An 18,770-nucleotide genomic window follows, 5' to 3' on the forward strand; every position below is an offset into this window, starting at 1 on the left:
CGCCGTCTGGGCCCATTCGTCCGCCGCTTCGACGCCCCCAAACCATACAAGCACTGGTCATCGCAGCTGCAGCGTCAAGGAGCGGCACGCTCGTACCGGCCTGCCTCCGCGAGGTCAGCGTCATCCTCCGCCTCCCCGCCAACCACCAGCACGAGCGGCTCGTCGATATTTGCATGACGAGAAGGAGGTCGCCCGGCGTTTCTCTGTCAAGCGAGTGAGCACCGGCTGGGAATTTATCGTTCGGTGACCACGAGTGGTAATGAGATTTGGCGAGGGTTCGGAAACTGTGGACGGGGGGTTGCATGGAGTCGTAGTGTGTGGACGTGCCGGAGGGAACACGGAGGATGACCGAGGCTGTTTGCTGATACTGTCCATTAGGTTGAACCTGCAAGAGGCCTCGCAGACGTGGCCGAGCGGCCGGCCGGCGGCGGCGGAGATTGATGAGGCCAAAGTGAGATGAGAATTTCAGGTAAGCAACGAAATTTACTTCCGAGAGAGATCAACGCGTAGAAGGAGAATTGATTTTTTTTTTTTTTGCCTTCCTTTTTTCTTTTTTTCCTCTACCTCTCCCCTTTAATCTATCGTTGCCTGACCCGTCGGGAAATTATTGAGTATGCACATCGCAGTGATGGCAGAAAAATGCAGCGTAGGCTATTTGACAATATGAGGAATGGAAAAAAAAATGCACCCACGATACGAACGGGATGTACAGAGTAGGGTTTGATTTCTCATTGTTTACTTATATTCGTCAGACCTTGACAATGCAAGATTACACATTACGATAAAAAAAAAAACACACAAAGTGTACCCTATCAGTAGAAAATAATAAAGATTACTCAAAATACAGTAGCGATGAGTTTTTATGCTGTACTTTTTGTTATTGTCGTTGGGGACCGCGCGTATGCTTTGTAATGAAAGAGAGAGAGAGAGAGAGAGATATCTATAGCTAAGCCATGGAATGAGAGTTAGGTTTGGCCCCCACCAATCAGTAATAAACCAGAGACGATTATATTGGGAAGGCCGCCGTTTCTATTTTAGGCCTAGCCATCGCCTTTTGCTGTATTTGCAAAACCTCCCCCGCCCCCTCCCATTTCTTTTTCTTGCTGTCTCTAGCCCGCCGGTTAACAGCACGCGAGGTGACCGGGGACAGGAGCGCAACTTGCTCTCTGCTTGACTGACAACAGAAGAGATAATGGGACGCTGGCAGAGGGGCAGAAACTTTGATGCCTGTTTGTATTTTGACTTATTTGAGGGGGGTAAAGTGAAAAGAGGCTAGCAGGCCGTATGAACACCCAAGAAGACAAGAAGGAAGATGTCACCCCCATGCAGACTGTAACGCGGTCCCCATGTGTGGGCCAGCCTTTTTGTTTCTTTAATACTTACTTCTCAGTCGGTGAGTTGTTTTTGTTCTTGTTTTTAATTCGTGCGAATGCTTCTACAAGTCGCTTCTTCATATGATTTTTCTAAAAAATCTCAAGTGGGATCCCCTGCACTGTAGCAGGTGAGGGGTGTGGTTGGGAGTGTGTCCCAAGGTGTGCCCCTAGTGCTCCTCTTTTTCTGGTGCAGGTTTCACAAAAGATTATTTGTGTTTTTTTAATAAGTATATCGATCTTTTTAAGTCTATATTATTATGAATTTATTCTTCAAAGCTGACTATTTGCTTATTTTCCATACTTTGCACTTACGTACCCTCGTTTATTTTTGGCAACTTTATATACCCTAAAGTTTTTACAACTAGCACTTATATACCCTCACTTGTTTTGTCAGCATTTATATATCCTAAAGTTTTTATAACTTGCACACGTATACCCTAAATTTTATAAAAATATACACTTAAATAATCTAAGGTTTTTAATATTTGCACTTAATTAAATACCCTAAGTTATGAAAACTTGAGGGTATTAAAGTACAAGATTTAAAAATTTTAGGGCATTTAAATGCAAGTTCTAAAAACTTTAGGCCCGGTTTGGCAAAGGGTTAATGAAGAGGGATTAAAGAGAAGGATTAATGTACTTAGCCCATTTAATAATCCGAAGGACTAAATTATTAACCCGTTAAATAAGTTTTATTTTAGCCCTTATGATCAGTTTTAGTGTTTGGGAATAACAATGATTTTGACTATTTTCTTTATAATTAGAATGGTTAACTCTTATTCCATTTAAATAGGAGTATTAGTAAACCCCTCATTTTAAGGGGTTAACTCATTTTAACCCCTCTAGAGGGGTTAACTTAACCCTTCTATATTTTTTATATTTGACAAATTATGGAGGGTTAACTCACTTTAACCCTTATATAGATTTGTTGTGTTTGGCAGGTTAAGAAGGGGTTAAGTCTCCTTAACCCCTCACTTAACCCTTTGCCAAACGGTACCTTAGGGTATATAGGGGATGCCAAAAACAAATGAGGTTATATAAGTGAAAGCTTTAAAAACTTTAGGGTATATAAGTACTGTAAAAAACAAATGAGAGTATATAAGTGCAACATAGTTGAAACTATAGGTATTTCAGTGCAATTAAGATAAAATAAGATTCTTGTTAATAACATAACCCTAGTTAAGAGTCAAGAAAATTCGACAATTAAAAAAATAAGATCTTCTTAATGACATAACGCAAGAGTAAAGGTATTTGAGTGCAATTAAGACAAAATAAGATTCTTCTTAATGACATAACGCGCGCTAGTTAAGAGTAAAGAAAAATTCGATAATTAAAAAAACTAAAAATTTTGTGAAGGAAGAACTAAAATAAGATTGAAAGAATGAGAGGGAAACTTTGAGTTTAGAGGGATTATCTTCGGCGTCACTCAGCGACGCAGAAAAACAAAAAAAAAAACAAAAAAAACAAATAAATTAATCACTCAATATGCAGGACCTATAAAACATGGAGGTACAATGGTACTTTTACCCCCACTGAATTTGTTGTCAGAGAGATTGCATATCTTTAACTGTAGAGAATTTCTATAATTGGCTATGTGAATTATTAGCATCAACTTATTCAATGGGCCCCTTGACTAAAGTCATTTCTTTAATATAATTTATATAATGAATGTAATTCATGGGGTGTACTAAGTAGGCGTGATTGTTGAGCTGTAGAGCTTCTATGCAACCAAGAATATAGAGGATTTTTAGCCGCACAAAGGTAGCAAGGACACGTGGGCCAATTGCGTTTCGAGTTCTCTTCTCTCTTATTGATGGCTTGAGATTCTCGATCCTCCATGAACTCGGAACTTTTCCAACAAATTTCCTATATTTTCGCAACGTTTTCCCGTTCTATCATATTGCGTTGATTCAGAAATTCCCGTTCTATCATGTTGCGTTAATTCAGAAATATGATAACCATTTGAAGTTACCATCAGCTTATAAAGTCACATTGCGACAACAAAAGAAGCGCTAATATCAAATTTCTGGATCGGCTATAAACTATTTACCATTCATTTTTAAGGTTCTCTGCTTTATTCAGTCAACTACATACACAGTATAATATTTAGTTGTTTAGTTGCTTCCGACGAAATACTTTTATAGGCTTATCTTTAGTTCTTTTTACTCCGTTAGTCGTACTTACTATCTTAATATTGTATGTCAATATACAGGGTTAACTTTAGAAAACCCGCTCAACTATAGGGGTTGTCTTAAAAAACTGCCCTCAACTATTTAACTCTAGGAAACCTCCTCTAATTTGGTGTTGTAGATAACCCCTATCAATTTTTATAATACAATTTAAACCCCTTCTATTATGAGGTGTACTCTCACGTAACGTAGGGGTGTCCATCCAGGCCGGCCCGGCCCAGGAAACCGGACCCGGGCCGGGCAAAACCGAAACCCGGACCCGGGCCCGAGCCTGAGCGGGCCGGGCTCCGGACCGGCCCGGTTTTTTTTATTTTTTTAAAAATTTTAAAAAAATAATAAATCATAAAATATACATAAAAATTACAGAAAATGACATAAATTTTTGGACAAATTTTTTAAAACGACTGTTTTTTAAAATTAATTAGTGAAACCGACCCCTCAGAAAAAAATTGAGCAAAATCGACCATATGAAGTGCACGGGACTGCTAGTCCCGTGCAGTTCTCCCAAATTACGCGATTTTGCTCAACATCGCGAATCCTCTTCCTCCGTTCGCAACCAGTCCCCCGCTTCCACTTCCACTCCGTTCGAAACCAGGTGGCTGGATTCAAAGTCCAAAGTCCCAAATTACGCTCAACATCACGAATCCTCTCTCTCCTCTGTTGTCATCCTCTCCCCCTCTCCCGTGACCTTCCGTTCTCCCCCTCTCTCCTCCGTTCTCATCCCCCGAACTGTACGGTTGGACTACCGAGTTTCTTCCGGTTTTTAATGAGTTGCCCTGATGAAGGTGACGAGTGAGCCCAAAGGCAGCTCACGCTAGTCCGTGTGAAGTAGTTCCGCACGCGATCCCGCTCCTCCCTCAACTTCTCAGCCCACGTGCCTCCAAAGCGCGATGACAACCCGAATCCACGAAACCAAACCCGAACCCATGCGTGAATCCCTCGTGCATCTGGTGATGGCACCCCGCAAAGATCTCGATGATTTCGAGTTACCTCCACGATCCAGTGCAAATGCTCACCGCTGACGGTGTACAGGCCGATATCAGGTCCCCGAATCAACTCACTCGTCTGTGGCGGCGACGGCCCGGGTGTGGATCTGAGCTGAGGTGGAGGCCGAAGGCGCGGTGAAGGAGGGGGCTGATGCGTGCGAAAGAGGTGGTGCTGTTGGCACTGAGAGGAGACGAGGGAGAGGGCTAAAGGAGGTGGCGTGCGAGGCTCATGCGGAGGCCGGGCGATTGAGAAGTGACGCCGTCGGAGAGGCGTGGCGACGGCAAGCGATGGGAGAGCTCAGGGCGGCAAGCGTGGGGAGAGGGCGAGACTGAGAGCGATTGGGTGAGGAGAAGAGGCGCAGATCTGAGGGGAGAGCCGCTGGGTGAGCGTTCTTGTGGCCGCAGCCGATAGAAAGCTGGCGAGAGGCGGTCTGTTGAGCTACGGCGTTGAGAGAGGAAAGGGAAAAAAAGAAGAGAGATGAGGAGAAGGAGCTGAGGGAGAGGGGAGGGGAGGGGGACGTTTGAGTTATTTGGAAAATCGACCTTTTTTTGCACGGGACTACTGGTCCCGTGCAAAAAAAGGTCGATTTTCCCAAATATTTTGTTAGAAGGTCGGTTTTGCCTATTAAATTTGAGAAAAGGTCGTTTTTCAAAATTTGTCCTAAATTTTTTAATAACTTGAAATGACATAAATTACAAGTACCAAAAATTATAAAAATAAAAGATGATAAAAATAATTTCTTTATTAATAATCAGTAAATCCTTTATAAGTATAAATTTATTTCGAAATTCGTCGCATCACAATAGATGAGTAAATCCTAACTAGGTTGGTACCTACTAACCCATATCACTATCATTTGTAACTTTTTCCGAAATAATTCATTACAAATTTAAAGTCAAAAATAAAAATTACAATTTGATGAATATTATCTAATCTTTATATCTATCTGCTAGTCTCAACTCTTCAAATTTATCTTCAATTATAGCAATAAGATCGATACATTGTGTTCGCTTCTCGTACCTCCACCAAACTTGTAAGCACATCACCGCTTGTACAGTATACGGATCTAAGCATGTCCTGTGATCGTCGATCAAACGTCCTGCTGTGCTGAAGGCGGATTCTGAAGCTACCGTCGAAACCTGCACTGATAGTAAGTCACGAACCATGGTGGAAAGTATAGGATATGAAACTGATCCATATACTCTCCACCATTACAAATATCTAAAGAACTTCCTTGACATTTAACTAAGGAAGCAGAAAAATATTCATCTAATTCAGAAACCTCTAATCCTGAACCAATTCCAGATCCACAGGTTAGTTCAGCTACCATTGCATACCTATCAAAAGTTACAATTTTACCCCGACATGTGCTCGAAGCCGAAAGCGCTAAAGCTGTAGACTGTTGTGCAGCTACACCATGTCTAGCTGCATACTCATCATATAATGTTTAAAAATAATTTCTAATAGATAAATGATGAGAAGTAGCAGTAAGGGTGAAGCCATCATATAAGTCTATAATCTTTCCACTATACATTGACTGTAACAAACTTCGAAGACCAATATCCTTCAAACATGGATCAATAAAAACCCCCAAACCAAAAATATGAGGAATAAGCCTAAAATACTTATTAAATTTGTTCTCCATTTGAAAAATTATATTTCCAAAAATATCATCCATACTATATTTGGCAAATTTTTTTTGAATATTTAAAATTTGTAAAGCAGCTAAAGTAATAGTTGGATAATAACAACCAGATAATAACATAGTAGCATCATAAAAAACTTGTAACATCTTATTTAATTTACATATAATTGTCCATTCATCTTCACTTATTCCATAAGTGCTACCAGAGCTAGAAGTAGAAGCATAAAAATTTATAAAATTATTTATAATTTCTTTATATTCTATTGTTACACTTAACATTGCATGTGTAAAATTCCACCTATGGTCAACATCTTTTAAAATTAGTCTAGGCTTATAAGTTTTTCTTTTACAACATTGTTTCCATCTTTTAATTCTTATTTCAAAAGCATTATGCATATTAGCAACTGTTCTAACCTTTTCTATCATGGGTTTAATTTCAGAAAATATACTTTGAACAATTAAATTTAAAATATGGTAAATACATCTAACATGAAAAGGTCACCATGACATGGTAATGACAGAGTTGTTTTAATAAAATCAACAGCTACATTGTTATTACTTGCATTATCTAGTGAAAGAGAAAATATTCGCTCATGAAAATAAATTTTTTAGGGGGCGATCTGTAGGGTGTACGTTAGCAGGCGATTTTCGTCGCTAACGTGCACCTCCGCCAGGTTTTGAATGAGGAAGAAGAAGAAGAGTGGAGAGAAGAGATCTACTAGCAATGAGATTCGCGATTCAATCTTTGCTTATCCTCCTATTTCTAATGTAATAGTAGGATTGAATGATGAGGAAGCTTCATCGAGCTTTGTTATAGAGATGGAGAGCACAGGTCCTAAAGGTGCTAAAAAGAAGATGCTGATGAAGGAGGTTATTGCTAAATCTAAGCCACTATCAGATCCGCAGCCGCCTTCGTTGAGATCTGGTCTCCTGATCTCTCGACAACTAGGTAAATCTCCTACCCCTCCTCTTTAGGCTGATGAGGTTGAAGAAGATGATTTAACAGGGAATATTACTTTGGAAGATGATGAAATTCTAGATCTAGATAGTAATGATAGATCTATGAATGAGGAAGCTGAGCTGGATAAAGTAGATGCTATCGATTATTCCGATCTCTCATCCAAGGGAGTTGATGAAAATCTAGAGAAATCTCCTCAAAAATCTTATGCTAGTCTGTTTACTGATAACAAAAAATGTGGAAATGGTTTGAATCTAAATTTTTTACCACCAGCTCTAGATAATGCTGTAACTTTTTCTATGGAGGAATGGTGTGAAGGAGAAGACTACTGGAAGTTTGCTCTAATTGGTCACGTAATTGGGCTCAATGTTAGATTCAAATCTATGGAATCATATGTCAATAAAGTTTGGGGGAAAATCTCTATTCCTAAAGTTCATTTAATCAAACAGGAGGTTTTCCTATTTGAATTTCAATCTGAAAAATATATGAGAGACATATTGGAAGCTGGTCCTTGGTTTTTTAGGGCTAGGCCTTTGGTTCTTAAGCCGTGGACTATAGATGCTGATATTGAAAAAATGCAGGACTATTGTTACCCTATGTGGATTCAACTCCCAAATCTAAGACTGAACCTATGGAGTCCTACTGGGATTAGCAAAGTAGCAAGTATCATAGGGAAGCCAATCACTACTGATAAACTCACAGGAACAAGGCAAAGATTGTCATATGCTAGAGTTCTTCTAGAGGTTAAACTGCCTTTGAAATCCCCCCTTCCTGATCATCTTACTATTAAGGGACCTGATGGTGTGAGTTTTACTCAAAAAGTAATATATGAGCTGAAGCCAAGGTGGTGTGATACATGTAATGTGATTGGCCATATGACAGATCAGTGTCGAAGGAAAGCTGGTAAGAAAATATGGGTTCCTGTTGTTAAGCCACAAGTTCCTGTTGGTGCACGTGCACAGCAAATCCATGCTGAAGTTTTAAATGGAAAGGATTCTGATATAGGAGGAAGTAACACATTTATTGATAATAGAAAGCAAACATCTGCTAGCTATACATCAAGGGAAACTGCTGGGAAATCTCCTGAAGTTGTAAGAGGGAGCAATACAACTCACATTATACAAGCAGTAAGGAATGCAATCTCTCATGATGTGAATGGTACTAGTTTCTCTAGTATTAATAGAGAAAATTATGAAAGAAGAGCAACTTCAAAAGCAATTGAGACAGGGGTGTCCTACATTCAAGCTTCACACTTCTCCCCTCTGATATTCCAGGATCATATTTTAGACCCCTCTAACATGGATAGGGGTGGACCTGGATTATAATGCATTTAGCTATATGAAATGTTAGAGGATTTAATAAATCCTCTAAACATCAGATTATAAAGCAATTTATTCATCAATACAAGCTTCCTTTCTTGGCTCTTTTAGAAACAAAAGTGGATATTAATAAGATGCAGTGCATTGCAAAAAAAGTGACAAAAAACTGGAGCTGGATCTCAAATGCTCATAATGCAAATAAAGCAAGGATTTTGATACTTTGGGATAGTGATCTACTCTTTGTACAACTAATCTCTTCCTCAAATCAATTCATAACTTGTAAAATTGAATCAAAAGATGGCAGGTTATCATGTCTTATTTCAGTTGTGTATGCATTCAATGACATGACTGGAAGGAAGGAGCTCTGGCAGGATCTAATAGCCTTCAAACAGCAAGTTAATGGACCATGGATTATTGGAGGTGATTTCAACACAGTTGTTAAAAATGATGAGAAAATTGGAGGTACAATTCTATCTGATTCTGATTTTGAGGATTTTCAGAATTTCATATCTGCTTGCCAGCTTGTGCATATAAAAACTACATGATGTTTTTTCACCTGGTGTAACAAACAATAACCTGACACAAGGATATGGAGTAGGCTTGATAGAGTCCTGATAAATGAAGATTGGCTTAATCAGTATACATCAAGTCAAGTTGAATATTTAGTGCCTAACTGTTCCGATCATTCTCCTGCTTTAATCACAATAGGACAGGAAGATTTTAGGGGGAAAAGGCCTTTCAAATACTTTAAAATGTGGAGTACTCATCCTGATTTTCTTCAAGCAGTTAAGAACATATGGGAGCAAGATATTAATGGCTATCAGATGTATAAGCTCCATACAAAACTAAAGAAGCTCAAGCATGTTCTGAAGGATCTGAACAAAAGGAATTTTATGAATATAAGTGAACAAGTGCTTAGGGCTAAAGAGGATCTTAATGTGATTCAGCATCAACTGAACTCTGATCTCTTCAATCCTGAATTGATTTCAAGAGAAAAGGATTGTCTTGTAAAATATGTTAGATTGGTTAATTGTGAAACCTCCTTTTATAGACAAAAGGCTAATATCAAATGGGGAATCCATGGGGATAAGTGCACACAATACTTTCATTCAATCATGAAGGCAAAGAGACATCAAAATAGAGTTCTGTCCTTATACACTGAAGATGGAATCGGATTGACTGATATGAATGAAATTATTGCTGAATTCATTGGCTACTATGAAAAGTTATTGGGCACTGCTGTACCTGTTGCAAAGCCTGATTATCAAGTTATTTCTAATGGTCCTATTCTTTCTACAAATCAAAGTGTTAGCTTGAGCTTACCTGTTACAAGAGATGAGATTAAGCAAGCCATTTTCTCCATGTCTGATGATAAAGCCCCTGGTCCTGATGGGTATAGTGCCTCCTTTTTCAAAGCAGCCTGGGATATAATTAATGAGGACTTTTTTCTTGCTGTTGAAGAGTTTTTCTATTCTGGAAAGATGCTTGGTACCTTGAACACTACATCAATCACTCTTGTGCCTAAGATACCCAATCCAAAGTCACCTTCTGATTTTAGGCCAATCTCTTGTTGCAATTGTGTCTACAAGGTGATCACTAAGATAATTGCCAACAGGATTCAAAAGGTGATGGGGGTTCTTATCAGTGATGCACAGAGTGCATTTGTCAAAGGCAGAGCTATTTCTAACAATATCCTTTTGGCTCATGAACTCATTAAACATTATGGTAGGAGACAGTCTTCACCAATAGCTATTTTAAATATTGATCTTAGGAAAGCTTTTGACACCATTAACTGGGAATTCATTAAAGATATGTTGAAGGGTTTGGGATTTCCGGATATCATGATTGGTTGGATAATGGAGTGCATTTCAACTCCAAAGTTCTCCTTATCAATAAATGGCTCTCTTCATGGATTCTTCAATGGTGCTAGAGGACTGAGACAAGGAGATCCCCTCTCCCCCTATCTATTTGTCTTAGGTATGGAGTATCTTTCAAGAAAACCCAACTCTCTAAAAGATGATTGATTGTTTAAACATCACCCTAAATGCTCCAGGCTCAACATCACCCATCTGTTTTTTGCTGATGACCTCCTTTTATTTGGAAAGGCTGATATGGGTTCTATTGCAAGGCTATACTCATGTCTTCAAGAGTTCAGCAGTGTATCTGGGTTAGAAACAAATCCAAATAAGTGCTCTGTGTATATAAGTGGTGTTGATGAAGATCTTAAAGCTCAGATTTGCTCCTACTTGAATTTTTCTGAAGGTATGCTGCCTGTTAGATATCTGGGTATGCCTCTTGTTACAAAAGGCTATCATGGCTGGACTGTTCCCCTCTTATTAGCAAGATGTCTGAACAAATTCACAGCTGGCAAAAACAGAGAACTCTTTCTTATGCAGGGAGATTACAACTGATTAAGTCAGTGATTTTGGGTATTCATGTTTTCTGGACAAGCATCTACATTTTGCCGACAAGAGTCCTACAGAAAATTGACAAACTCTGCTAAAATTTTCTATGGAATAATAAAATCCCTCTGGTTTCTTGGACTAAAATCTGTCAGGATAAAGCTCATGGTGGTCTAGGAGTTTATTCGGCAAGTACATGGAGCTATGCTGCAGCCGCAAAACTCTTGTGGATGATCCACCTCAAGAAAGATCTACTATGGATAAAATGGGTGCATGAATACTATATGCGTCATACAAATATCTGGCAGGTGAGAGCAAGAGTACATGATTCATGGGCTTGGAAACAGCTTACAAAAGCTAGGGATATGATGCTTAACAAATTTGGATCTATTAGCAGACTGCAAAATGTCATTAGTAGTTGCAGTTTGAATGACAGAGTAAAAATCTCCTCTATTTACAGGGTTTTACAACATTCAAATCCCATTGCTGAATGGTGCAACACTATATGGGATGGTCTTCAAATTCCCAAGCACTCTTTTATCTTATGGTTAGTTGCTCAATCAAGGCTTCTAACCCAAGATAGATTGTGTCGTATGGGGATTATCTCTTCAAATCAGTGTGCATTATGTTCAAACAACTTGGAAACCTGCAGTCACTTGTTTTTTGAATGCCAGTACTCAGCTACAGTTTGGAACCTAGTGATGGACTGGTTGAAGTTTAACTGGAAATCTTGTAACTGGGATTCCATAATTAACTGGTTCAGTCACAGTTTGAAAAGGAAGAGGAATTTTACAGAGAAATTGAAGCGTATGGCTCTAGCTGTATCGGTCTACATGCTATGGAGTGAGAGGAATCTTCGAATTTTCCAGGAGAAAGCCAGGCAACCTGACATTCTTTTTCGAGCCATTAAGATTACTATCTACTCAAAAATCCTAAATGAAAATTTTCCTTTGCATATAAGAGATAGGATTAGAGAGATATAACTGTGTTCTTTCTAAAGTTGTGTTTCCAGGATAATTCCTGGATTTGAAATTGTACAAATTCTCACTTGGTAAATGAATAAAAGCTATTTTCATTGACCAAAAAAAGAAAGAGAAAATATTCTTTAATCAATTTCTAGTTTCATAAGTTCTTCAATTATTAAATTTACAATATTAATATCAGTGTGTGACTCTTCAATTGCAATAAAAGAAACAACTCTTTTAAACATTTGCTAATTTTTATCAATCCAGTGTGCTGTGATACATAAATAACCAGTTTGCATTCTAGATGTCTAAATATCAGAAGTTAAAGAAAATTTACAGTTTAAAATTTTAAAATAAGAAATTATTTTTCCTTGTTCCTCCTGATAATATTTTAAAATATCACGTTGACAGGTTTGATGAGAAAATTTTGTAAATGCGGGATAAAAACCATCTCTAAACAAATCTTTAAATTTATCATTTTCTACTGATTACGTATTTTCTAGCTCGGGCAGCGTCATAGTTCCAACTATCGAGGGTACAAGAAGAGGAGGATTGGGAAATCATAGATTGTCGGATATCACCTTGAAAATTCTGGTATTTCTTGAGTTTTTCTATATGGCGTTTGAGATGGTTGGTGCCGCTCTTATGATGAGCTTGGAAAACCTGGCCGCACAACGCATATTTTGCCTTCTGGAAGATGATCCTACCGTGTTCATCCTTGGTGACATCTATCTTCTCAAAAAAATTCAACACATCGGATCTCAGTCTTTTAGGAGCTCTTGGTGCAGTAGATTTATCGCCATCAGATTCAGGATTAACACCGGTAGAAGGAGGAGTTGTTGTAGGAGGACTCATCTCTGGATCGGTAGGAGATAGGTTTTGCTCTTTATAATCAGATCCAGAAGCCATTTGATGGAGGTATTAGAAAATATAAGAGATTATAAGATAGTATAAGAGAGTATAAGATTGTATAAGAGAGTATTAGAGAGAAGTAGATGAGTTTTGTTGTGAGAAAATGAAGTGAAACCCCCTCTATTTATAGAGGCAGTCCCTAGGCAAATGACCAAAAAACCCTCATATTCTAGCCGTTTTTTGACCGTTTTAAGGGGCAAATCGGTCAAATGGCCAAATATGAACGTTTGACCGGTCCAGACCTGGACGGCCGGGCCAGCCCTGCATAAACAGTCAGAAATGACCGGGTCGGGCCAGACTGGGTTTTTTCGACAACAGTCACCCCAGGGTGACCGTTATTGCCCAGGCTGGGCCCGGACCACCCGGCCCAACGCCGGACCGGAGTCGGTACTATTCCGGGCTAGGCCCAGGATCCGGACCGGACGAGTTTGCACGGACCCAGTCCCGGGCCCAGACCCAGATTTGGCCCCGGTTTCCGGGCCGACCCCGGGCCCGGGCCGGGTTCTGGCCCGGTCGGGCCCGGGCCGCAGACTTTTTGACACCTCTCACGAAACTATCCTCATCTCTACAGTGTTCTCAAATGACACTCGACATTATTAATTTAAAAAGTATAATGACCTTGTTGGAAAAACACGTATGTAAATCGAAAAACCAACCTTTAGGGCTTGTTTGGATTGAGGGGAATGAGGGTGAAGGGAAGTTAGGGGAACCATTCACCTCAGGCCCGGCCCAAGAGGGGGGGTAAGGGGGGGCGACCGCACAGGGCCCCAAATTTTTAAAAATGCCCATAGTATATTTCTTAATTCTTTCCAATAAGTCTTTTGTTTGTTTAAAAAAGGGCCTAATAATCTAATACTAGCCCACTAAATTAAATAATAATTTATGTCCATTGCCTAAGCCTAACTGCCTAACACCCATGACCCATCTGATTTACATTTTACCGAAAATATACACCAATTAGTACTACAATTATGATTAGTTGCTCATTTGTCTCCTAAAGTTTAGAAAATTCAATTTGAACTCATTAATTCCCAATTAACTATTCCCTATTAACTAGGAAACACACCAATAATGCTAATGTTGGAAAAGATAGATATAGATTCTATTATTGATGATTTTGCATCAAAAAATGCACGAAAACATCGTTTTTTGTAATTTTTGTATTTTTATGTATTATTTTTTTTTTGTAAAATAAATATAATTCAATAAATTTATAGTTCAACATTTATATAGAAGATGGCCTCATTTTATCATTTCGCACAGGGCCTCAAAAAAGCTTGGGCCGGTCCTGATTCACCTCCATTCACCTTGTTTGGGAACACTTAGGAGGTGAAGTTAATTCACCTCCATTCACCTTGGTTCACCCCCTAATAGTATAAAAATTGTTACCCCCCAAATTGGGGTGTAACCAAGGGGAAGAGAATTCCCTTCCCTTCCATTCCTTTCACTTCCCTTCCCTTCACTCAGTTTCCCTTAACTTCCCTTCACCCCCTACGAATCCAAACAGACCCTTATGGAAGACCACAATAATTAGTTTTGAATTCAATGGGTTTGACGAGGGAACATCATCTTCAGAAATCCCTCAAATTTCAATTTTTATAAAATATTAGAAGCATGAATGAGTATAACATAAACGAAGTTTGAAGTTTAAATAATAATAATAATAATAATAATAATAATAATAATAATAAAATAAATAAGTTTCAAAAAAGAAAAAAAAATAATTTAGGTTCAGATTTGAACATGGCAATAGCGCTGGATGAAGAAGAGGGCGTAAATACATGGAGAGGTACTTTAACAAAAAAAAGTTAAAAAGTGAGAATAGAGTAAATTTTTAATCTCTGAGATGTAATTTAGTCATTTTAAACCATGTACTTTGTACGCTGCTCTGTTAGATTTAATATTGTTATTTATTATTATTATTGTTATTAGTTTTTTTTTATGTTTAGCCGTGACTTTAAAAGTTAAGGAGGTTATCTACACCACTCCTAAAATTGAGAGGAATTTTCTAGAGTAAAAATAATTGAGAGAGATTTTCTGAGATACTCCCTACAGTTAAAGGAGGCTTACTAAAATGAGTGGCACTAGGGGCACACCCCCAACCACACCTCCAATCACATCATCTCTCTCATTTGCTACAGTGTACCGGGTTCCACATGAGATTTTAAAAATTTTAAAATCCCATGTGGGGCCCGGTATACTGTAGCAAATGAGAGAGAGGATGTGGTTAGAGGTGTAGTTGGGGGTGTGCCTCTATCATTTTCCTACTAAAATTAACCTTTTTAATATTGAAATATATAGTACACCAAGATTCTTAAATACGTCAAAGCAAGCTAGCGCGTGCAATCCGTTCTAGTGATAAAGGAGTACGATCGACCATCAATGCGTCTCAAAAGTCAAAAGTCGCCTTTTAATTGGTTAAGTGCCTTCACATTACATAGTTCACAGAGTTTAGGTTTTTATAATGATGAACTGCACTTTGCTTTAAGCCATCAGTGCCCTTTGCTGAGGACAATATGCTTTCCTATTGTGGAAATTTTAATCCCCTACCGACCTAGAGATTCTAATGGCGTGTTAGGGTGTGTTTGGATTTCAATGGGGTTAAGGGAAGTTAAGGGAAACTAGGTGAGAGAATAGAAGAGAATGGAAGGGAGATCCCTTCCTCTTGGTTACACTCTAATTTAGGGGTAACAAAATTTATACTATTAGGGGGTGAACCAAGGGGAACTAGGGTGAATAACTTCACCTCCTAAATGTTCCCAAACAAGATGAATGATTCCTCTAACTTCCATTCATCCTTATTCCCCTCAATCCAAACAAGCCCTTAGGGAAGGGAAGGAAGGGGAAAAATTCTCCTTCCTTTCTTTCCACTCCATTACACCCCAATTTAGGGTGTAAGAATTTAAGCTAAATTTCCCCTCCATTCCTCTCTTCTAACCTCCAAAATGAAATTCCCAAACAATGTTAAAATGAAATATTCCTTCCCTTTCCTCTCTCTACCCTCCATCCAAACAGGCCATAAGTCTTTAAACAAGGCCCCGAGCTATGACTTTAAAGTTTAAAGATTCCCTATTTGCTGTGGAGTTAAAAAAAACAGAGAATTAATTATAGTTAAAAGAGTATTTTCCGCACACTATAAATTTAGTGGACAGAGATGTGTATCATTTATTTGAACATTTATGACGATATTGAGCCCTATCCTAATTAAGTGCTATCAAGGAGATCCAACCATAATTATGGAATTAGTCATAGAACATGGCACTACGCCTGGGCCCAATCATTTACAAATTCTTAACAAGTAACCTGATTCAACTTTGAGTTTCTTTCAGGGCCGTCAATTACTTTGTTATTGTTGTTGCTGTTTATGAAAATTACGGACTCGAGAAAAAAATTCACAACGTTCCTCACAAATTTTATTTATAATATTGTGGCATCTCAAATTTTAATACTTTCTCATGTATATATGCTAAGAATTCATAAGAAGACCAAATCAATGAATGACACGAATGATAATATCGTTTTGACAAGGGAACTTTCTCGTGGCCTTTCTAATCGTGGGTATCAAACCCCTAGGTGTGGCTAAGAGGCACCTCCAACACGTGGCTTCAGGTATTCCAATAAATTAAATTATTATGTGTGCTCTTTAGGAGAGTCGAACCTAAGACCTTGGAGTACTACACATAAGTAGCTTGCAAACTTGGCTAGATCTCTTGGGTATAATCTAGTGTTGTTGGAGCTTATAATAAGTTACTTATAAAAACAACTTATAGAAGCAACTTATATAATTTGTTAAAAATAGTTGTTTAATAATCAACTATCAAAAATTGCTTTAAAAAATTATGATGTTTGGTAGAAATGTGCTTAATAATCACTGTTAAAAGAACACACACACACACACTAGAAAGAGCAGAAGCTGCTTCTAAAAGTATCTTCAGGTTCCTTGTAAAAATGCCCTCTTAAAAGCAGGTATCTTCAGGTTCCTTGTAAAAATGCCCTCTTAAAAGCAGAAATAGTTTCAAAACGCATATACCAAAAAAGTTTTCGCCAAGCACCATTGTTGACTACTTAAGAAAATAAACAAAAGCACCCTAAAAAAACAATACCAAGCTGGCCCTTAAACTCTGGGTTTTCCTTATCCGACCCAACTTTTTATATAAATTCTTATGATCATTTTCTTTGTAATCTAACTAAATAGAAGTAGTAGTGGACCTCTTAATTTGAAGGTTAACTTAGTTTGGCCCCTCTACAAAAAGCCATCTAAACCGTTTTGCATTTCTTGTGTTTGGCAAATTATGAACGGTTAACCTAGGTACTTTATTCATTGTGTAGATTTTTGGGAATTTCATAGAACACCCAAATCATTGGGTGTTTCCCACGTAACGCATGTGAACTTTGTTTTTCCATCTTCAACATCTAAAAACTTTCTCACAAAACCCCTTAAACTCCAAAAAGTTCGAAATAACCCTCCAAAATTTTACCTTAAAAGCCCCAATAGTACATGTCTCTTTCGACTGGAGGAGCTTATTATTCTTCTAATTTTCTCCTCTTCTTGTTTTTTCAGAGGCTTATACTATATCAGCCACTAATCACATGTGAATCATGTTGATCATCACAAGTATTACATGTTGCACTCACCAAGTTAACATTCAGCGAGATAGGAAAGAATTATCATCCATGAAATATGCTTCCTACAAATTCATTTCCTGTTCTTTAGTTCCTATTCTTTTGTTCCCTCTTTTTCATTTCCTTATTTCTTTAAGCCTTTGTATATCTGTATATAAACCAGAAGACATGAAATGAAATATGTGGCGTTGTGAAAATTTACATGGTATCAGGGCGAAAATCAAACTCAAAATCCTCACACAAAATAGCCTACCATCCTCCTCTCTGAAGTGGGAAGCATGACCTGCGATTCGACCAATGATTTGACCAGTTCTCAAACAAATCCATCAGCAGAGAGTAATTTATCAGGGGAACTAATTCGACTAATTAGTGTCAGTTCTCTTTTCTACCTCCATCCTTGCGACGATCCAAGGCAGATCTTTGTTTCGAACACCTTGAATGGGGAAAACTCTCCAAAATGGTGCAGAGCAAAGAAAAACGCATTGAATGCCAAAAATAAAATTGGTTTTGTTGATGGATCCGTCTTAAAACCAACATTTGAGTCAGTCGAATATGGAGCATGGTCGAAATGCAGTTCGATGGTGATATCCTGGCTATTCAATACCATCGCAACCGATCTTCATGATAGTGTAAACTTACGCAGAAATGGATATTTGGCTAGACCTTGAAGAATGTTTTTCGTAAGGGAATGCTCCATGAGTCCAGCAACTAAAACGTAACATCCCATCTGCAATCAAGGTAAAGCCTCTATTACTTCATACTCTTGGGCGTAGAGAGGCGTCCTCATGCCGCGGAAGCGATATAACCCGAGAGAAAGCACTGACTTTTGTTGTCACAAAAGCTCAAGTCAACCTCTATATTCCCGTTTCACTAAGGAAACAAGAACAAAAAGTAAAATATCTCAACAAAGTAAAATATACATTCTTCCTCTCATCAGTTCTAGGACTGACTTGTCGAGAGAACCTATAAGCAATAGCCAACATCCAGAAAAACAGTAAAGACACGAGATTTACGTGGTTCGACAAACTTGCCTACGTCCACGGGAAGGGGGAAGGGAGATTCCACTATGAAGGAGAACACCGACGACTTGTACAACCCACAAGCTCGTCCCAAAGAAGAAGCTTTGATTTTTACCCAAAAGAAATTGACATCTCTCTTGTAAAATCCCTCCAAGCTCTCTCTTTTTCTCTCCTCAAGATCTCAGATCTAGATCTCTTTAGCCACCGCTTAAACCCTCTATTTCTTCTCTTAACAACCGACTAACCATCTGTTTTTTTTCCCACACAAAACCCTAGAAGAGATCGTCATGTATTTATACCCGAACACCAATCCAAAATGGATCGGGAAACAACCTGCGCCCGCTTGGGGAACCCGCTCGCGTGCGCCCGAGAAACCCT

At 38.5% G+C, this 18,770-nt stretch overlaps 1 protein-coding gene across 1 annotated transcript; it reads left to right on the forward strand.

The window, feature by feature from the left end:
* On the forward strand, nucleotides 8,606-11,856 carry LOC109838703. The gene is made up of 5 exons (XM_020407124.1): nucleotides 8,606-8,995; nucleotides 9,110-10,455; nucleotides 10,525-10,757; nucleotides 10,868-10,944; nucleotides 11,029-11,856. Exons 1-5 carry the CDS (start codon nucleotides 8,606-8,608, stop codon nucleotides 11,854-11,856), a joined length of 2,874 nt encoding a protein of 957 aa, XP_020262713.1.

The sequence above is a fragment of the Asparagus officinalis genome, chromosome 4 (assembly GCF_001876935.1).
Source record: "Asparagus officinalis chromosome 4, Aspof.V1, whole genome shotgun sequence".
Taxonomy (NCBI): domain Eukaryota; kingdom Viridiplantae; phylum Streptophyta; class Magnoliopsida; order Asparagales; family Asparagaceae; genus Asparagus; species Asparagus officinalis.

Bases quoted from the DNA above. Each gene is read 5' to 3' on its own strand.
- LOC109838703 (XM_020407124.1), top strand. From the start codon at position 8,606: ATGCAGTGCATTGCAAAAAAAGTGACAAAAAACTGGAGCTGGATCTCA. The intron at 10,456-10,524 runs GTATCTTTCAAG...TAAATGCTCCAG, and splicing joins CTATTTGTCTTAGGTATGGA to GCTCAACATCACCCATCTGT. The intron at 10,758-10,867 runs GTATGCCTCTTG...TTTCTTATGCAG, and splicing joins GCTGCCTGTTAGATATCTGG to GGAGATTACAACTGATTAAG.